Source organism: Halichoeres trimaculatus, unplaced genomic scaffold (assembly GCF_033239565.1).
Source record: "Halichoeres trimaculatus isolate MK-OKI-2021-1 unplaced genomic scaffold, fHalTri1.1 fHalTri1_scaffold_9, whole genome shotgun sequence".
Lineage (NCBI taxonomy): Eukaryota > Metazoa > Chordata > Actinopteri > Labriformes > Labridae > Halichoeres > Halichoeres trimaculatus.
The window spans coordinates 27534598-27556903 of NW_027437188.1; the positions used below are offsets into that span (position 1 = coordinate 27534598).

At 42.6% G+C, this 22306-nt stretch overlaps 1 protein-coding gene across 3 annotated transcripts in view; it reads right to left on the reverse strand.

The window, feature by feature from the left end:
- Positions 1-22306, reverse strand: part of nbeab (neurobeachin b) — a 227917-nt gene that overhangs the window by 2935 nt on the left and 202676 nt on the right. For 2 of the 3 annotated variants that reach the window (XM_074680127.1, XM_074680125.1), the window contains exons 45-55: positions 21148-21267; positions 17423-17575; positions 14060-14227; positions 9734-9823; positions 7674-7866; positions 6799-6870; positions 6504-6659; positions 4410-4580; positions 2082-2183; positions 748-944; positions 359-510 (exon numbers count right to left, since the gene is read on the reverse strand). In XM_074680127.1, coding sequence (XP_074536228.1) covers positions 359-510; positions 748-944; positions 2082-2183; positions 4410-4580; positions 6504-6659; positions 6799-6870; positions 7674-7866; positions 9734-9823; positions 14060-14227; positions 17423-17575; positions 21148-21267 — 1574 coding nt within the window. The remainder of the gene's footprint in view (positions 1-358; positions 511-747; positions 945-2081; positions 2184-4409; positions 4581-6503; positions 6660-6798; positions 6871-7673; positions 7867-9733; positions 9824-14059; positions 14228-17422; positions 17576-21147; positions 21268-22306) is intronic. The other variant, XM_074680126.1, reaches the window with a different exon arrangement.

Sequence of the window (22306 nt, forward strand, 5' to 3'; positions counted from 1 at the left end):
GCACTAAGGATGCAGACATTTAGTACTGTATCCAACACATACAGTGACTCACTAAGGAAGCCCACGCATGCACACGGACAATTTAAACACATAAACATACAAACCCACACAGTGATTTAAAAAACCCAACATTGTGCACTGTTGTTCCAGGCAAATAACTAAGTAGTTCACAAAAAGTTTGAATTTGACTTCAGGAGTCCCTTTTCTTCAGAGTCTGTTTTTCTCAGCTCTGTATTTATTCGTTAAGACGGAAACAGCTGCTTTGGAATTATCAAAACAATTAATCTATGACCAGAAGGGCACATCCTACTTTATCAGCTTCAGCATGACTAAAAAGAAAACAACTACCAGTTCTGACCTTTGATCATGTGACAGGTCCATGGCTCTGACACCAGCATCACAACCAGGGTAGATATAGAGTTGTTTAAAGTCACAGGCCTGCCACACCTCCACCACACCGTTGTCCCCACCTGTGACTAGGTTGTGGCCGTCACTGCTCAGGAGGATAGCCTTCAGTGGGAGAAGGAAAGGTTCAACAAATCACTTTCAGTTTTTAATCATATTCTTTGATTGTAAAATTGGTGATGAAGAAGCCTCTACAAAGACACCAAAGACGTTTTTGTACAAACTAGTATCACTAGCATATTCTGATTCTCACAACTAAGATGTAGGCTATTCTTCTTTTTGATATCAACACATGCTACTTCAGACTCCAAGGGGCAGTCGGATGTCAACAAGTCTCCTCACCCTGGTGGAATCATTGACCTCCATCTGTGCCAGCAGCTTCCCATTAATGCTGAAGTTGCAGAAGCGGCCTCTCTCGTAGTAGATGATGCAGTGGCCTTCGCTGGACACTGTGATGAGCCGTGGGCACTGAAAGTGGTCCGGTCCCTCTAGTGCCCGAAGCAGGTCCCCTGTGATGGTGTGGACTAGACATGGACCCTCTAAAAAAAAAGAAACAAGACTCAAACAGTCACACACACACATTAATGTTAGCAAGATGCAAATAAAATGAGTGGTAGAAGTTTGTTATGGTGAAATCTGTCTGCCTCCTTTTGACAGAACTACTTAGCCCGCTCTGAGATATATTTCTGGTTACCCATCATTTTACACACAGGTAGTATATTCTAACATTCAATATGCTCTCCTATGCTGCTGTTTTGAATTTTAATATCCTCTACCTTGTCTGCAACAACATTTCTGTCAGACTTGCACTGAGTGGAAAGGCTGGAAAAATTTCCAGTGAAGTTCAAGAAAATCTCTCGAAAAGTTTAACTTTCCAGAGTTTTTTGCTGTCAACATAAATGATCTTTTCTAAACATTTGATTGCTAGAAAATTCTTTCATTTTCACCATTCATGGTTTTTGTTGTTCTGTAAAAAGAAACCATTGTGTGACTTTAAAGATGACGACCAGTCATAACCAGACAACAGCCACTTAGGGTAATGAGGTTGAGGTCCTGGATGAGTAGAAAAGCTGAAGAGAAGCCAAACTATTTCCTTTGGCTTTTTTTAAATTGGGACTTAAATACCTGAATTTTCTTTTAGTTTTTCTTTTTGTGATTTTTATTCTGTAAAAGAAACCATTATAGTTCTACAGCTCTAAAGACTGATTGTCATTTACAAATGCCTATTTTCATGACAGTTAGACTTAGTTAGGGCAAATTCCTGAAAATGCATGTTTGCATGCATGTCTGCTTATAACAAACAAAAATGTTTCACAATTATACATGTACATGACCAGATAAATGACAAATTCCCTGAAAATTCCTTTTCATTTCCAAAAATTCCCATGGAAAGTTTCCAACTTGAAAATTCCAGAGAATTTTGCAAACCTAACAGTGTATATCACTAAATGATATTAAAAGTTTCCCATCATCTATTTTCAGAGAGGTGGGCGCGTTGCAAGTTGTATGAATGCATCTTGGAGTCTATTAACATTTTATGTTTCCTATGAGAGCGGTAATAGACAGATGACCCTCCAGTATGTGTGCAAAGTGCTCAGGCACAGCATTTATCTCCCAACTTCCTCTTTTCTTTCTGATTACACTGACATTTAAGGAAAGCAGAGGGGTGAACCCACCTTTGGCTCCACTGATGACCAGGCCCAGCTCTGCGCAGACTGCCACACACACAACTTCCTGGTCATGACCCGTCAGAACTGCTCTTGGTGCGGGGTAGTCACCTGATGGATGACAGAGACACAGTATCACAAAATAAATAAGATTTAAGAGATTCTGATTGAATAGCTAGTTGTACAGAAAGTTAATCAACAGTCTCATTTTACTGGTTAAAAGAGACCTCCACACTGCCATCGTGTCCACCACACCTTGATCAGGCAATGAAACTCATACAAACATAAGCACATTGAGCGTGACACACATCTGCCAGCAGGGAGGTCCCTTTGAATTGTCATGTAAATACAGGGATGCCCAGTGATGGCAGCACAGCCACTTGATTTCATTCTGTCTGTCACATGATTGATGATGACCGGGGGAGAGGTTAGTGAGGGGAGTTTCGCAGCACCTGGAGCTGACCTCGAGTGAAAGAAGAACAGTATGACAGCGGCACTCTGCTTAAAATGCTCTGAGTCAGTTTCCTGTGTTAGAAAAAACAAGAAAATGTGAAAAGGAAATTGTGTGTAATGATTACTCTTGTATCAATTTAAACAGATATGATATTAAAAGTTGCAAAGGCCTCAGTATTCATGTCGTTACACAGACTAGTGATGGGAAACTCTTAAAGTACCACTAAATGCGATGCATTACGTAGCTGTTTGGTGTTCACACACGACTGAAAAGTTCTCCAATTCAGTGAAAGTTTCTCAGCACACCGAGATGACGGTTAAGCGCTGATAGATGATGTGGACATGTGTCAGACCTCTCTCCTCCTCTCCCATCATCTCCTCTTCCAGCTCGCCATATCCCCTCTGCAGCTGGAGCAGTCCAGTCAGTGAGCTGGACTTTGATCAATGCAGCACAGTCCCTCAGAGACCAAGACCTGAGCGGCGCTGTCAGTCCCAGAACCCACTGCTGAGGGGAGGAGGTGGGGGGCTGAATAGGACAAGTGTCAGAAAAGCCTCCGGGGGGAAAAGGGACCGTGTGCAGCTCACCTACCCTACAAAAGATTCAATCAGCTTGCACTGCACACCCCCTCCTACTCCTCCTAGCCCTTGGGACGAGCTGAAGTCAGCCAGTACAATTACCCGGTGCAAATATCGCCTCGCACGAGTTTGATGGGCTATAATTGAGCTGGAAGTTATTTTAATTATTACACATTCAAGACACATGCAGCCTTTTGGGGTGAGGTTGAAATCAATTTCTTCCGCATGTCACATACGAGTGATGAGGGAGCTGTGATACAGCTGCGACATAATGAAACCACCTTTAACAAACATTATAAAGAGAATACAACAGTCATGAAACCATCTTTTAAAGAACAGATATTTCTCAGGTGAAGTGAATATTTTTAAAATCTGTGAGTAAACACGGTTCATAGAGTCTGGCTGTGGAGCTGTTTAACCTTGTGTCATAAATACAGCATTTTTAGCCAATGCATTTCTCTGCTTAAATACATCAGAAGTTCCTTATTTTTTCTACAAGTATCATGAGTTACTGCTGAAATAGAAAAAAATTAACAGAAACACATCTTCTCTTTTGTTTCCTTCCTTTTGTCCGTTGAAGATGCATTGTAAGCACTCCTGGTGTGAATATCAGGGGAATACTGTTTTCCTGCTGCAGTAACACAAGTGCTATTGCCCCTTGCTAATTGGAGGCAACCAAGCTGAAATTCTTAATTAACTGTCTGAGCCTCGGTGAAGTTAATTAGAGAACACTTGCAACTAATCCAGGCCTCCCAGAATCTGTAACAATCGGAAACACGAGATCTTCTCAGAGCCACAAACACACAGGGAAGCATCACACCGACATCCTGAAAATAAAACCACACCGTCTGTCTCGTCGTCAGTCTCCATAAAAGGCGCTCCATGCTTTCACAGAGCTGTAACATCTTCTCCCCCTGCATTGATGGATTGTTCCAACACAGACAATCAGTGAGAATGAGCAACTAAATGAACTGAGCAGAGGAAATCACACACTGGGGTCCCCCATTCTGAATGCCAAGACATCTGGAGTACTCCACTTGAAAGCAGCACTGCTCAATGCAATGCATCAAACTAATATATCACAGCAACAGTTCAGATAAATTATCCTCGCCCTGTCTCTGCACATTATTTGATTTCTAGGGCAGAGCGCCTTTTACCAGCGTTGATCAAAGATTATCTCCTCCTATATAACTGATTCAAAGCACTAACAACAGCTCGCGCACCTTTTTCACAGGTGGAAAACAGTGCAAATGGATTACTGCGATCTCAAATGTGATGCCTCTGTGTCCTCTGTGTGTGCATGCTTACTATTATTTGGGTTGTCGCCGATAATATGGTGCCGTCCACTCCAATACCACAGCAGCAGTGTCGCATCTCTGGACCCTGAGACGATGTAGCAGTCCCCTCCAATGTAGGACTCTGATCTGGCCAGACATGTCACCACATCCCAGTGGCCAAAGACTATCTGGGTCAGCTTGCCTAAAGAAAGTGTGTACAAACAGGTTTTGGGTGTTAACAGAAATTGGTAGTCATAAGTTTCTGAAATGTGATGGGGTAAAAATCCAGTCAGAAGTGACTTTGAGTCCCATATCAGCTTTATTTTCTGACAAGTACACAAGCAAAAAAGTATATCAAGTAATGTCACATATAGCTAAATTTGCAACCGACAGTGAAATGTAGCGTGTTACTATGCACTAATATCTAAGAACTGTTATTTGACCTGGCTCCCTCAGTGAAGAGCTGCAAATCATCTTTTTTTTCTCTGATTGTCCTTTTTTGGTTGGGGTGGGGGTGGGGGGGGGGGGGGCATAAGACACAGTAGTAAAGATGATTGGTAGGTGTGGGAAAAAAAATCAAAAATTGATATATTGGGATTTTTTGTTTGACAATATCAGAAATTGTCGAAAAAAAACGTTTCTTTCCAAATTCAAATTCTTCATTTCAGTCTTTGTCTATAAACTGGATTGGAAAAAAGTTACCACTGTTCTCCAGCAGAGGGTGAAATGTTTCTCTCTAACTTACGTGATGTCAATTCTTAGGGGAAATTACGGCTCCTGACATAGTCTGTAGACAATATCATCATCATTTTACTTTTTCCCGTGGTCTGGTGTTAAAAAAGCAAACTAAAAATCATGAAAATGGTAAATATCAAAGAATCACAATTTAAATCCCATCGGCACCCCAAAAATCGTAATAGAATCGAATCACGAGAACAGCATATCACCTCAGGGCTAATGATTGGCTAAAGGTAGAGTACAATTTTATGGTAAGCCAGTCAGTGTCAGAGTTCAGGTAAGTGTGTGTTGTTGTTACAAACTTCAACGTGCCGCAAACAGCCACACAAGATAACTACAGGCACTACTTCAATGCCATTGGTGTAAAAGAACATGCATGTGAAGTTAACATTAAGTGGTGGAGCAAAACCTGTTTAAAAACTCATTTCTTTTCTCTTTTCCAAGGTTTTTCAAAAAAGCAATACGACAATTGCTTTCTCTGGCAATAACATTTATGAAGGAGTATTTCTGTAACTATTTCAATTACTTTTTGGGGAAAATAACAAGTAACTATAAGTAATAATTTTCTTTTTAAGTGATCTGCCCCAAATTGTTAACGAACACACAGAGTTAAAAAAAAACAACTTTAGAGGAAACATGACTGAATTAAACTAAAGAAACTGTGCGTAAAAGGCAGCCATTGGTGAAAAAAAAAAACAGCTCAGCAGGCAGGATAAGAAATATTTTGAGCTAAAAATGTTGTTTGTGGGTCATTTACAAAAAACAACCCTGATGAAATCGAGATCCTGATCGTGGCACAAAAAAGTCCAGGACACATTTTCCCCATACCACCCCCTAATGGAGAACATCTTCCTTGAGGAGAAGCAGAGTTTGCTGGTGTTTATATAACGCTGCAGAAAACTTACTACTGATCATCTAGTAGCAAGAGACAGTTGAGGGACAGCTGAGGTTTAATTTCATACATCTGTGATGATAGAACAAGTATGTTTGACCAAACTCATATACATTTTTGTTTAAGAAATTAATAAAAGAAATGGTTAACAAGTAGTATGTACCCATATGTTACTGTCAGGGTTGATAAATATGTCAGTAAGTCAAAACATTGGAGCATTTTAATTGCGCTAACCATTACTCTGGATTAAAAAAGGAGATTTGCTGTCACCCTAACCTCACTGACTCTTTTTCAGTGAATCAGGAAATCAGCAAAAAGAAATCTTTATGTTCTCTTCTTCAGGGAGTTCCACTGTATTACAGCATTGTCATCCCTTTTCTACAAGGCTTGTCAGGAGACAGCGACGACGATACTGTATTACACCCATCATAGCGTTCAGTCCTCCACACATCAGCGCACACCTCTATAGGAAATAGAGTTTACACTGCAACCTACCTGTCTCAGAGGAGTACACACGAAAGCTCTTGTCCCAGAAGCCACACACCAGTATGTAGCGGTTGTCAGCTGTCACCACGAAACAGTGTGAGGTGATTTGGATGCTCTGGTCCACTAGGTCTGTGATCTGACGCTTGTTGCTTCCAGTGCTGTTAGCTGTGAGGGGGGAAGAAGGGAAAACAGAACAGGTGTCAATATCTGAGCTGTAACCAACAAGTTAGAAAGAGTACAGTTAAAACAAACATTTTTTTCTAATATGCTGCATTTTTGAATCAAACCGAGGATGTTTACTCACCAACCAGGGAATCCATCTCTATGGGGAGGTGATGGGCCTGCTCTAATGAATAGCCAGGTGCTCCTCTGAGACCTGGATTGAGGCAAGGATACACAAGGAAGTCAATTTGTAATATTTCTCAAACACACACACTCACACAGTTACACACACACACCTGTTCCCTTTCCAGAGCCAAAGCTAATTCATAGTGTCTTCCAGAAGAAATTGGACATTCCTCAGAAACATCTCCATCCGTCATGCAGGTCATTTTTTCAGGCAGTGTCAAGCTGTATGAGACATTTTGTCCGTGCAATCTGTATCTGGATGTAGTTTTAAAAAGGCAACATGCCTGAAAATATGGAGGCCTTGTTATCATCATTATTCTGAAAAGCTAAACCACATTTCCCTCCTCTCCGACAGGATGCTGAGGGTGCTGCAGCTGTGTTCATTAGTGTGGAGGCAGCACAGCAACCACACAGCGCGGACTCTTTGGTCCTGAGCTCGCTGTGTTTCTACGGTGACAGATGGGGACGTGTGAGGAGAATGTGGTGCAGTTGAGGCCTAATTTCCTCGTAACCATTGCTTTGGCCCTCTGACCCTGAGGTGAGGCCGATTCTCAGGGAGGGGCTCTGTGGGTAATGTTGTTCACACATGTCTGAAAAGGAACATGTGGAAACACTCATGGGCAGCTTACCTAGGAGGTGCTAGCCTCTCACATAGCCAGCTGGCTGCAGCTCTATCACGAGCAGTGGGCAGGTTTCTATGTGATGGTGATGAAGTGATTTTACAGGGAGACTGCTGTGGTAGGTATCGCATGTGGCGTGGCACTCTTTTTTATGAGGGCATACATGTGTGTTTGAGCAAATCAATCGCCATGTGTGCCGAGCTCCACTCACCGACAGTGTTGTTCCATCGGTTGACAGCAAATAGGCGGCTGCAGGTGACAGTGACCACAGCAGGTATGGTAAGATGGGGCAGCGTGTTGGCAGCCACATGCGTTACCGGAGAATTGGACGGAAACTTCAACACCATAATGACATCTTGCTGCATTTGGTCCTTGAACATGAGAGGGCTCTGTGGAAGGAAACACTATTGAGTAGAAGAGGGAAAAGACAGAGCATGGGGTACGATGGAGGATGTAACGGTGTAAGAGGAGGAGTACAAGGATTGAGGACCAGGAAGAGGAGGCAGGGGATGAAGAAGGTGAAAGGAGGAGGTATGATGAAATGGGACAAAAGAATGGAAAGAGGCAATTAGTGTGGAGGTTGGAGGAAAAAGTAGGTTCAGACACAGAGCAGTGCTTCATGCACTGCCCCCTCAGGACAGGGGAACATTCAGACAAGGGTAAGACATGAGAACAGGGATGAAGAAGGCTGTATACAAGATGGTGCAAAGGTGATACACATGTATCAAGAGATTCAGAAACATTCAGAGAGAGACGAAAGATTATTAAAGATGGACTTTCTCAAAGAAACACCTGAGCCAGCTGTGGTATGGTGTGGCAGTGATCCCAACAATATTCTGTGAGTTTTCACTCAAAAGGATTTTTTACACAGGAAGATACACTGCCAAGCCAAAAAAAGGTCACACACTCTAATATTTTGTCGGACCACCTTCAGCTTTGATTACGCCACACATTCACTGTGGGATTTTATCAATAGGCTTCTGCAATATCACAAGATTTATTTCCATCCAGTGTTGCATTAATTTTTCACCAAGATCTGGAAAAAAAGACTTCAGTTTGCTAGGGATCATAAAGACTGGACTCTGGAGCAATGGAAGAAGGTCATGTGGTCTGATGAGTCCAGATTTACCCTGCTCCAGAGTGATGGTCCACCAGGGTAAGAAGAGAGGTAGATGAAGTGATCACCCATCATGCTTAGTGCCTGTTATCCAAGCCTGTGGGGGCAGTGCTATGATCTGGGGTTGCTGCAGTTGGTCAGGTCCAGGTTCAGCGACAGTCTGTGCTCAAAACATGAGGTCAGCTGACTACCTGAATATACTGAATGACCAGGTTATTCCATCAGTGGGTTTTTTTCTTTTCTGATGGAACAGCCATATTCCAAGATGACAATGCCAGGAGTCATTGGGCTCAAATTGTGAAAGAGTGGTTCAGGGAGCATGAGACATCATTTTCACACATGGATTGGCCCCCACAGAGTCCACACCTTAACCCCATTGAGAATCTTTGGGATGTGCTGGAGAAGGCTTTGAGCAGCGGTCAGACTTGACCATCATCGATGCAAGATCTTGGGGAAAAATCAATGCAACACTGGATGGAAGTAAATCTTTTGACATTGCAGAAGCTTTATAAAATGATGCCACAGAGAATGTGTGTAGTAATTAAAGCTAAAGGCGGTCCAAAGAAATATTAGTGTGTGTGACTTTTTTTTTGGTGGCGACTCTTTATTTGGCCGGGCAGTGTGGAAATGAATTAAAACAATCATTTCTGTTGCAGAAATAGAAAACTAAACTTTAACATCTCAAAGGATATACCTTAAAAAGTGTCTTCTAAGGAAAGAGAAAACAGAGAGAGTAGGAGAGAAAGAGCCATGTGGGGATAATGAGGGCTAGGCTGCCTATTACATGGATTAGACAGGGAAGAGCAGCTTACAGCAGAAAGAGGGGAGCTGCTGGGCCAGTAGAGAGCACTCTTTCCTTTACACCACGCTGCTAGCATCAGCTAGAAAACAAAGCAGGCGGTTGCTACTGAAAATGTGTTGTTCGTTAAAAGCCCGTGACCTACATGAGGGTCACACTCGTATTTGAAACTATTTTAAAGATCTATATTTTGTGATGTAAGAGCAGTTTAAGAGAAGGAATAAAGGGCATCTATCTCACTTCTGAGCGTGACCAATGAAAGCACACAAACACCACCCGGGCTCACACATACTCTCACACACACCAACACCACCAGAGGTGCAGAGAATTTTCCCAGCATGCTCGTTGCTCTCACCAGGTGCATGGCGGAGCTGCGTGGAGGATGTGGCTCAATAAGCAACTGAGATGGCGTCTGTCCAAAGATCCGGATCTGTGCCTCTGTGGCCTGCGGGAGGGAGAGAGAGAGAGAGAGAGCAGAGATGAGGAGAGAGAGCGGCTGTCACAATCAATACGCATCAAAGTGATGGGTCAATGCGTTACTTGACAATGCAAGCAAATCCTAACTCAGCCGTGCCTGTGAGGAAGGGGGGAGGTAAAGGGAAAGGGGAGCACTCCCAATCCGCCTGGGTGCTCCCCCTTCCCCCCTCAGCCTGCAGAGTCATCCAAGTGTTAGTATGGAAGAGACAAGCCTTTTCCTATTAACATGCTTCAGTTAACCATTCCCATTTCCAGGCGCAGGGGCCCCCGCTGCATAAACGTTAACCTAGAGTGACACCCAGCTAGGACTGCAGCAGGCCGGCCTGCTCGAAGATGTTATTGTGCTTGAAACAAAGGGTAAAAGCATGTCCATGCACACACATTTGTAAGAAACAGAGGCACAAAATCCCACAAGCAGACCAGCTCCATTTGGGCGGAGGAAACCTTGATGAGGGATGATTTATGGGGTCTAAACTGGGATTCTGTCTGCTTGGGACTGAGGGGAAAAAAAGGGAACAGGTTGCACCTTGAGCAGAATTACAAAAACAACACAACAGACAACTACATTTCTATTATTAGAAAACAACTTGCATTTAAATAGACGGAAGTAGCCTTTGCCTTTCAGTGAGTGAGGGGAAAAAAAACAAGCAGTAAGAGCTGCTGAGCTTGACTGAAAGTGGGGCACTCCACGGCGCGAGTGATTGATGTGACTGGAGCCACTTCCACCATCAGAGGGGAGCTTGTAGACGTCCGTCAATGCCACAGTGCACAATGGAACATACATCGCTCAGCCTTTCGCCTGCCCTTCTGACTGCCTGGGTGACTAGCCCTCATTTTCCTCCGCCTGTACACACCACTCACTATCAAAAGGACCTATTGGGTAGCACATGCCACAGAGGGAGATGTGGCGCGGGACATTTGGAGGTGATACTGAATTAGGACAGGCCACCTGCAAGCCACAACAGTCGCCCCAAACGCCCCCTGGTCACTTCCGATCTTCCACAGCACCAAAAAAGGTGCTGTCCACACGGCTGAGCGCTATCACCCAGCAGTGAAAGTTTCATGTGAGTTGGTGAGCACATTTGGCAACCATTAAGTGATAGTGAGTGTTTCTTTACAATGCAGTCCGTCAAGTAATAAGCAACTGACATTATGGCTATTTAAGGTTTGGTTTGAGGTGAGGGTCACGGTGTCTGTCAGACTTGGGAAACTCGATACAAAGATCAGAAAGGCTGAGAAGGCCATGTGGAATACATCACCGTATTTCTTGGGATGATTCTCTTACCAGCAAATCTGGGCTGCTGCATGTCCTGTTTTGGAGGTTTCAGACAACCCAGACGCTCAGCGTTAATTAATGAGTGTGTGAGGAAGGATTCGTCTGTGTGTGCATGTTCTGTTTGTCAGGGGAAGGTCAACTCAAGACTATGTTCCTTCACTTGATGATCAAAACATGTCAATAACTCTCAGGTGCATCAACACTAATCCTCTCTGAGGACTGTCAGAAACTTATCTCTATCTCCGTCTGAGATGGAGGGCACTTAACAGGCAGTTCATTAGTTTAAGTCACTTCAGGCTCTGCTTTTTGGCTGATAAGTGACACTTATTGCCAAAGCCATCTGGATGATCTCCCCTCCCAGCAACAAGCGCCTTGCTTGGGTGAGCACCTAACATCCATCATAACACACGGTGTCTGCATATCTGTCTATCTGTCTGACTTTGTACACATCTGAAAAAACGGCTGCAGCTTTTCTCTCTTTATCTGCTAGCCGGTCCCAAACTAGTGACTCTGATCCCCCAACAGCATCCTCCAGTGCACTCATGCAATGCAGCAACACAACAGCTCTGTCAGACAGAATGCAAACTCGGCCTGGCAGTGACCCACTAAGCAGCGTGGGATCATGCTGAGTCACGACACCAGAGATCAGCCGTGGCGACTACAAATGTAAGGCTGCTACACCTTTCACCTTTTGACAGGTTTGGTGGATTACTGAAGCAAACTGCCTTCATTATTCACTTCAGGATTCAAATGGAACAAACTCATAAAAACAATCAAATCAGCACAGAAACCTTACAGACATGCAAAGATAAACAAAAGTAAAATATAATTGTTGGGTAATTGCGTTCTGACACTGCGGCTCATTCTTTACATGCCAATGCAAATTTGTTAGAGGCTAGCTTATTTTGACTTATTCTCATCCTCAAGTACAAACCAAGAATTGCCTTCAGGGTTTTCTTTGAGTGACAACTTGGCGCAGACATGCACTACTGTGGGAGCAGAACTATTTCAAACAACCTGTCCACCAGTAGGTGATTGCCTCCAACGCCTCTAATAATAATCATCAAAGAACATGCACGCTGAATCTGATACAATCTGTGATACATGTGTAGGGGGTTTCTTATCATGAAGGTCAAGCATTTAAACACTTGTGTGTCATTACGATGAAAATATCAAAGGTGAAGTCAGTTTGAAGTGCATCAGCTGCTTCAAAGCACTTCACTGGCCAGACTCTGTTGTCTATGTCGACTGGTGAGTAGTGGGAGGGGCCGTAACAGCCGAGGAGGAATAGAGTCCCACTGATGAATAATTTGTCTGTTTACTTCTGAGTGACACTGCAGGCTCTGAATCAAGGGGTTGCTGTCATGTTTTTCCATAAGAGAAGGCTGTCAGGAGGAGTGTCGTGGGGAAAGGACTGCTGTTCCGGCAGCGTGCCCAGTAAAGCTGTCACCGTGCCCTCAAACAAGAGGCCCAGCGGCATGTCAGAAGGTGTCATCATTTCAAACTGACACTCGCTTGGAAATGATCTCTCATGACCTCTAATTTCTTGACATTTCCAATGCCTTAATTGTTGTGACTAATGCCAGATCTGCAGTTTCACCTGTCAGGCCTGAGATGAATCAATACCCTGGAGTCAATCGTCGCATATCAGCAGGTATTAGCAAGACAGTCATTGGGCACTTTTCCATGCCCCACCTCTGTGACTCAGGCAGCTCATAGACTGCTTAAGAAGGGAAGGTGGAGTAAAGGTTAATGAGAATAATGCAAAGATAAATCCTGGAGAAATTCACTTTTAAAATGAAAAGTAAAACCATTTGAATGAAATCCACACAGACATTTTCTTTTGGACTGAAGCGTTCTGTCTTCAAATTGTCAAATTATTCAGTTTTTCTTCTTGACTACTTGCATGGACAATCAATTAATTACTTTTTATCTCTCCTGTTCAAAAGACTTGTTCTGGGGAATGACTGAAGGTATGAAAGCTTGTCTTAATTACAGCTCATCATATCAACATAACTTTGAATGCAATTAGCTGAACCCATCTCCCTCAGAAGCACAAATACATTCAAATGTCACAATAGCAACTACATCAAATGGGCTCAATTAGGGATTCGGAGTTTCAGGCTTCCTAATCTGAAACTAACAAACCGTGCTGTCATGTCTCAGGGTAACAGTAGGCAACTGATTAAAAAGTCCTCAGTGTGAAGAGGAAAAATCATCACCAAAACCTTTTCAAAGTGATGAAACCGATCCTTTTCACAATACGCTTTGGTAATTAGATCAGCCAAATCTTCTGCAGGTGATTTGCATAGTGGTCACTTGATAAATAAAGGCGCTCCTGGAAGTGACAGTATATAAATGACTTGTTTTGCAGACAGCAGATGGTGGATATCACAGGGAGAGACAAGCTCACACTGGAAAGCACCACAATGCATGCCAGCTGCTGCAGTCTCTGGTCCCCTTTCCCCTTCAACGCAATTAAGCTATTCACGAGTTGTACGGGCAAGCTAATAGATATTCAATTAGTTAGCTCAGAACAAGAGGATTCACTCCTTCATCTATTGACTGATTGACTTTTGTTGATTGATCAAAGAGACCAGTCAGATTTATTGAGCTAATTTAGAAACACAGAGTTTATTCAGCACCAAAAAGAAGCGCAAGGGGATGAAGCACTGTGCATTAATATTAAAAGACTGTTAATCCAAGAAAGAGGGAAATAATCACTCAGGTTGACTCAATGAGTCAGCAGCTCTGCATGATTACTCCATGGGTTATGACACAATAATTGATTGACAGTTGCCTGATATGAAAGCTTGCACGCACGAGAACATGCCAGGTTGAATAGAGACAGGAAGTTTTGCCTTTGGTGAATATAAGAGCAAAGGGGAGGGGCTTTCATCACCATGGAAATATTCGTGCAAGTCTTACCTCTCTGAGCGCAGGGTCAGTGATGCTGTCCAGCTTGGCGGAGCCCTCGTAAGTCAGGTAGTGAAAGACGTTGAGGGCACGCGTTGCCTCAGGGCCGCGCTGCTTGTAGCCGAAAATAAGGTCAATCCACTGATGCAGCTGACATGACACAAACTCGCTTTCCAGGGCCTGTCAGAGGAGAGCAGGGCAAGTAGAGGTGAGAGGCACACCAGCAGCACATGGGGTGAGAGACAGAACACAAATTGTATTTCCATATAACAAAACACAGCCTACACAGATGACCTACAGGGCTGGACATCACAGGGGATACAAACTAAGTAAGAGTAATGTTAGGGGGAAAAGAAGAGGTATCTAGTTGCATCTACCTGCTTAAGTGCGAATAAAGATTACAGAAGTGAAAAAAAGAAGCTGCATCTCCTACAAATATAATCATCTTACTTCAGGAGAGCCGCAAATATCACATTTCTCCATCCACTTAAAACAGACCCGACTATCTCTGCGCGGAGACAAAGAAACTGGTTCAATACTAACAGGGATCCAATTTACTGTAAGCCCATCTGCAGGAGCAGCATTGATGAATCACATGTGAGCACGAAAAAGCAGACTTGATTTCTGGTGGGTGTACTGGTTAGAGATATGGGATTAGATTTGAGGCTGATAATTATTATAAATATACCGATGGAGTTTACGTTGGGAGAGCTTGATGTATTGTTTCACGATACAGTGCAGGATAATTCCCATGCATGCTGGTGTGAGGCTTTGCTAGAGGAATTTGCACTCCTCCCCTCGCGTCAGGGATAACAGCCATTACCAACAAAGCCTGCTCGAGCACACAGAGGCAGAGTTTGCCACAGGGCATATCACGACAATTGAAAGTGGCACATGCAAAGATGGGAAGTGGGAGGAAGAGGGAGGAAGAGGGAGGAAGAGGGAGGGAGAAGGAGGGAAGAAAAAAAGGAGGAAGAGAGGGAGACAGAGGGGGAGGCAGAAGGAGAGGTTCACTGACAGAAATGAAATAATAGAGGAATCCAGAGTGTGGGCTAGCTCGGAAACAGAACAAAAGGAAGGCAAAAAAAAAATGGAGGCAGAAGAAGACTGTGATTTTCTGGGCATGTGAATACACTGGTCTGTGAATGTAACAATGCAACGCAACATCACACATGTATCCTTCAGCAGGGAGAAAATATCCTCTATAATCCTTTTGTCATCGTCTCTTCTTGTTTTGGAGATGCAGACATGCCCGTAACAACTCCCAACCTCTCCCTTCTCCTTTCCCCTCCACCCTCCTGTTCTACCGCTATACAAGCCAGAAAGAGCTCCACAAGGCAGCATGGGTAGAGCACCGGGAAAGGTCACCTCCATAAGACCAGTCCAGCTCTGTCACTCTGGCTGAAAAGGTCAAATGTGTTCGCACAGCCTCTTTTTACCTCTGGTCCAAAAATATTGTGGCCCCTAACCTTCAGAATACATAGTGAAAACCAAACTGCGTCTTTCTGGCAGAAACATTGAACATCCCATAGTTCCAAGTTAAACAACTCATCCTGCAGAAATAAGAAGGCGGGTGACAACAAAGATGATTTTCATCACTCAAATGTAACAGGAGGTTTACCTCTTATAGTACTGTGTTAGAGAATTCAGTTTGTGGTAAAAAAAAAAAAAAGCATGCTTTATCCTGTTTTATTCACTGTACAGCTGAAAATCATCGAGTCAATTCATTCATTTTCAACTCCAAGGGACCCTTGTATGAAACACATGGCTTAAAAATACAGTTTGCATTAGATGCTGTTAAAATTCTGCTAATGGGAATTTTGATGGACGCACATATCTCTGTGAAACTAATGTCATCATGTGGGATCACACTCTTATACAACAGCACATTAGGGCCACTTAGAGAAATGAAAAAATTACATTTTCAAGAAAAAAAAATGAAATTTTCAAGTTTGTGGAGTTGCAAATTAACGAGTTTATAATTTTATAGATTTACAAATTTATAAACTTGTAGATTTATGACTTTATGAATTCCCAAATTTATTATATTATAAGTTGTAAATTTATGACGTTACACTAAAACCAGTAGTTTTTCCTTGATGCTCAGTCCAACTGGTAATTTGATAAGGCAGTGAAGCGGGTCCATGATGCAGTGAAATGTGCAAAAAGCAGCTTGTTAACATTCTATAAATTCAAAGTTTTCTTGTAAATATATGAATTTTAAAACTTGAAAATTTCAAGTCTGATTTCTCACAAATTAACATCTTTGAAAACACAAAATTTATTAAATTTTTCTTGGAAATCTTTGACTTACTGTTTCAGAAACTTTAACATTTTTTTCCAGAAAATTAACAGCTTTGAAAATGTAATCATTTTGAGTTGACTTTCTCATAGAGTTACAACTTTGTGACCTCAAAACTTTCAAGCTTTTTCCTTGGAAATCTATGTTTTTATTTTTCACAGTGGGGCTGATGCCCCCTGATTTTTTGTCTTTTTTTGTTTTTAATAATCTTATTCTGAATGCAAAAAAACTTCAAACTACTTTCTTGACGTATTCTCTTTCTTTGTGCAAACTGAAAGCAGCTTGTTGTGCTACCTATGATCTAGCTAATGTGTTCAGTCCTGAGTTGTAATTATGATGCTTTTCGGCGCTTTCAATCTGGCTGTGTTGTTGAACTTTTTTAAAAATAACATGTTTGATTTGTGCAAAATGCATCAACACTGTTGTGAGCACATGCTGAGGCCATTCATCATCGCTATTGAAAGAAACGTGCGTCGTCGCTGTCATTAGCTTCAGCGGGAAGCAGAGCTGTTGAGTTCACAATAACTGAATCCAGATTAAAAAGAGAACAGAGTTCATTTTTGTCAAGAGACAAGCTGGATATCTTTTTCTGTCTCGGTTGCTACTCCTCAAAAACCTGCTGGGACTTATGGACCACATGTTGATAGGCTGTCTGTAAAAAACACGCACACAGACATTTACACACACGCAGACGGACAGGGCTCTGCATGCTGCCAGAGTGATGAGGCCCGGCATTAGGGAGGGTAACACTATAGGGCAAGCTTGCCCTCAGCCCTGTCCTTCAGTGACATCACCGGGGTTAGAGGTACAGTGTCAGTATTGAGCGGTGTACTTTATTAGATACTTCATGAATAAGACAAGGAGACTCAGATGCAGGGGGAGGGTACAAAGAAGAGAAGGATATGGATTCATGTTCCTCTATGACAGGGAGGTAGACCTTCATTCTTTATTTTTTCATAAAGAAGCTCCAATGGTGAACAAGGGGGAATAAACAGACTCTGTCACTCTGTTTTTTGGCCAACATTGTCATATTATTTTAAAAAATTTTAATTTTACAACTACCCAGATCTTACCATCCTGTTGATTCTGACAAAGTCCTCCGGTTTTTTAGCCCAGGCTGGCAAGTCCACATCCCCAACCATGGTCCTGTCCTCCCTCATCCCCAGATGGTATCCGCTGCTGTTGACAAACATCTCCGGGAGGTAGTAAAACTCAGGAATCAGTTCCTGTTTGAACAAAACAAAGATGTTCATGTTTACAACCTCACTGACAGGACCCCATCTGACGACAGTTCTCACCCTCTCATCACCAAACAATTCAGCAAAGAAATAAGATAAGAGAGGATAAAGCGACATGAAGGGAGAAAAAAAAGAGAAGCAATCCCACTGAGATGAAGTGAGAATTCAGGGGGAAAGGTAACACAAACAAACTACCCAGCAGGCCCTGAGAAGGCGGTGAGAGGTGCTGGTCCAGTTATTCCAGGCAGAGGTGTTAGGTGTGTTAAATGAAAGTGGGACTGGGTTGGGTTTCTTTGCCAGGTCTCTGGGCTCTTGTGATGAGGTCAAGACCTCGCAGTGGAGGGGAAGTCAGCGCTGTAAAGGAGCTCTACATAAAGACTGGTGTGAGTCCATACTCTGGAGAAGAGAGCAAATATTTACCCCAGACTGAGACGAGACTATTCCTTCAGACATTTCATGCTGTTGAATGACTTTGCTAGTTTCTAAGGTGTTCATATTTTTCAGAGACAACTTCATGACTTCTTGACTTTCGATTGAAAATGCACATACCGGGTATAATTTGAAACAGGTACTCCAATAAGGGGACATTTTCATACCTTTACTGCACGTTTTAATTTTTGCCCATTACGTTAAAAGAATGTTTCAGATATCTTAAACATTAAATCTTACTTATTGTTTGCCTTTTAAACTAAAATTTACAGCTTGTGCAGTACGGACAGTGACAAATAAGAGTTGGAATCAGAAAGATGCTTTAAACTTGTTAAAACAGCGTGTTAGATGTTAGTTTGAATGTGTAATTTGCATTTCTGTTGGTGTGACAGTATTTTATATGACATTTCTACCATTTTTAACCAGTCAAAGAACCAATACCATTAAGATGTCAAATGGTGTAACCACAGAAGCATGAAAAGTATTCAATAATTCAGCTTCCTAGAAGTTATGCAAATGTACTGATAAAATAAGTTCTTTGTTATGAAATATAATTTTAGATTATATTTACAATATTTCATTTCTACACTTGATAATGTGGTTTTTGCTTTGATAATGCTTGTGTTTTGGCTTAATAAATAAAAATCAGTCAACAAAACATGCAATACTTTGAATTGCAAATAGATGCATCAACAGGTGCATTAATTTTGGGTAATCCACGCAAATATAAAAATAAACTCTGATTTTACTGCCCTCACTCTGACCTGATCCTCCTCATCATACAGCTCGGAGAGGATGAGTGAGTAAAGCCTCTGCACAATGAAGCACATGCACACAAGGAATGTAGATCCTCTGCCCTGTCCTCATTAGAAAACATATACACACACACAGACACACACACACACACACACACACACACACACACACACACGACAGGTTAAATGTGGCTGTCTGTCTCTTAGTCTGGGATTTAACTCCTTGTACTGGGCTTGTTTTATGAATGCAGTGTTTGTCAGATTCAGTGGTCTTATGGACTTTTATATTGCCTGTGGGATACATTATGTGCAGAGCTTTAAGGTGGCCATAAATCACCGGGGTTTTGAGAGTTAGAATGATGCGGCACAGGCCAGTAACACTGCTGGTCTGCTGTTGGTCACATTTCACCCTCTGCACACGACAAGGAAAGGAGCAAAGCAGCCATTCCTCTCGATTTCTCTCACACACACATACACACACACACTTTCCCTCCACTTTTTTGTCTGTAAACTTCCTGCTGTAACTCACCACCAAGCCGGTAAAACTGCCAGCTCTGTTTTCAAGCCACCCTCCCATGGCAGCCATTAATTCTGCAACAGCATCGTAATGGGCTAACAAGTCAATCACACAAGCCTCCATTGCTTTACACTGTGTCACCTTAATGACATGTTCGTCAAAATCTGTCACCGGTGGAGTGCTGCTGGATTCCTTCAGACAGCATGGTGGCAGTTTTGTGTGTGTGTTTGTGTGTGCATGTGAGTGTATGTGCCCACTAGTTTCATGAAGCTTCTTGCCGCCCATGGTGACTGTGCCAGTTTTACATGACTGTGTTTGCACACAGAGAGAAATGAGAGGTATGGATGCACATTAATGATGGGGTGTTCGACGGAGTGAGGGGCTCGGTCGCCCAGGATTGTTTCCATTTGACTTGCTCTTTTAGGAGGTCATCCCCATCAGGGGTTCAGCCTTCTTCGGTCTTGTCGTCATTACTGCTGGAGGGGGCCCAGGTTAATGAAGGAGAGACCCTGGTAAAAACACGCTGGCTTTTAATCAGAAGCCTGATGGTCTGTTTGGTGTACTGGGCCGAAACTGACCTTAACCCCAGACTCTCCGCTCAGACTTGGAAGCTACGTGGTGGCTGTGCATGTCATATATGTGTCTGTCGTTTATGTGTTTATATGTTTGTCCACCTATGTTTAAATATATGCATGATTGTGATGTGATCCCCCCTCTTCTTACATTGCATGTTTAAATCATCAATATGAAATAAAATGAAAAAGCTGAGTTTGGTGAAATAAAATATCAGAGAGATGATGGAAAGAGGGAATACTGAAACAAATCCTCAGTAAATTTTAACTACGTGTCATACTTAAGCCCTATTTCACCCTTTTTTTTAAACCAAACATGCTTTTACATCATCTTTTCTTGCTTCTACTGCATAATAGAAAAATGTTAGTGATGCAGCATTGTCCTGCACAGTACACCGCCCCCTCTAATAGATCAGCGACCATCCTACATGTGTAAAAACAAATGCATCCAGACATACAAGTAGTCGAAAGTAGGCTGTATTTGTTAACAGGGTGCCGTTTGACTATTCAGCTGTTCTCATGCTCGCAGCTTTCTGCCTCTGCCTCACATAGATTGTTGGATGCTCTCCCACAGATCCCGGCGAGCAAAAGCCCTGTCCGTACATAAAAGACTACATTTTAAATAGCTTTTGTCATTAATGCTTTATTAATTGCCTGGGGCAACACTACCCGATGCAGGGTGTGCTAGAAATATATGACACTTTGAGGTCAGTGCATATTCCTGCTGCGTGTTGTGCAGTGGGCAAAATGGAGGCGAATCAGCAGGGTTCAGCGTTTTCAGTAACTGCTCTGTGGATTTGCAGAGGGAGGGCTTTGTCTTTCTTTCAGACGTAGCCTTTGTTCAGACTCATGAGTGCTTGCACGAAGAGATACAACATCAGTCTACCCCTGAGATACTTTGGTGTTCTGCATGAAATATATCAAATGTGCATTTCTAAATGCTCAGGGTGCTCCTGAACACTATGTGTCTTTGTGAGATATTATTTGAATAAGGCATTTATAATTAATGACGTGTGTTTTTTGAAGAACTGTTGAGGGGAAGAGGAAAGAATTTCATGGGTTGGAGGCTCGGTGTGGCTATACACTCTTTGTAGTTCAGCTGTTAGAGATGATATAGAATAAATTTCAAGGTGTAAAATAAATATGCTCCAATAAAAAAAGACATCCAAGTGCAATAACACATGCTTTATGCTCAGATGAACATATCGAGGAAATAGATCATTATCACATACCAACTTCCTCTGTTTAAGCACACAGTTTTTCCTCTCCTTGTTTCATGATTCTCACCTTGACCTCAGATGTGTCTCTCTGACAGTTTCTCCAGGAGCGGGCGATACCCGAAAAGGTGCGGTCAGGATGGTCGAATTTGTTGTTATTGGCACAGAGGAAGAACGTGGTGAAGGGCTCCTGCAGAGAAAGCAAAGAAGGCGTCACAACGACCAAAGATTTAAAGTCAAATTTATAATTATTACAATCTTTTTCACAGTTTTTTGATTTTTTTTTAAGTTATTTTTGGGGGTGTAGAGAGTGGTGGACAACATGCAGCAAAAGGTTGGGACAAATGACTGCTGTGACGAGGGCAAGGCTGTCACTGCGGCTTTTAAACCACCAACCTCATCATCCTCATTTCAGATGCAAAACATTTAATGAGCGTAAAGATCACTCTGACACATTTTTGAAATGACATGGTACCCATGCTCCATGGGATTTATTAATATACCTGTGAATAGTCTGAATAATCTGCAGTTTCCATTGTTATTTCTGCCGCAGACGAGCGGATCTCTGTGGAAGATTTGTCATTCATTGTATCCAAGCCTGAGGGAGAATTAATTAGTGTTCTTCCTGAGTACAGCAAACCATAATGATAATTGGCTCAAATTTGGTTTTCTCAGCCTGGGATGGCAACCATTGCCGGCTGGAGCGGATGGATCACTCACCAGTGGAAGAAAGGGATTGTGGGAACAAACCCACTGAGGACAATCTAACTGCTGTCAAGAGAGCTCCCTTAGTTCATCACCCCCTTTCTGCTAATGATGGGGGAGGAGGGGAAGTATAGTACAAGTTCTTCAGAGCTCTCTTAAATTAATGAGCTGACTTCAGGAAATCAAATGGACACCAACTCAAAAAAAGCCGTGCAGATTACACCGGCCTGTGTTGTAGCAGAGTGATTGTAAGGGAGCCTGCATGTTTCCTCCTTCTCTTCCAGAGTAAATGAGGACAGTGCTCAGTAACCTTGATGGACATGTCTCCAGCGCTCACTGGGTTGCCTGAAACACATAAACCTGTCACAGCAGCCTCTGTAAATCATTACCCAGCCACTCTTTATTTAGTTCACATATGCTGGTTTACTGGCCTGTGAAATGTGTTTTCTGAGCGCCATTGGTCTAACTCAGACCCAATCAAATTGAGCTGTTTCCTGCGCAGAAGCCGACAGGCTTCAAAGTAA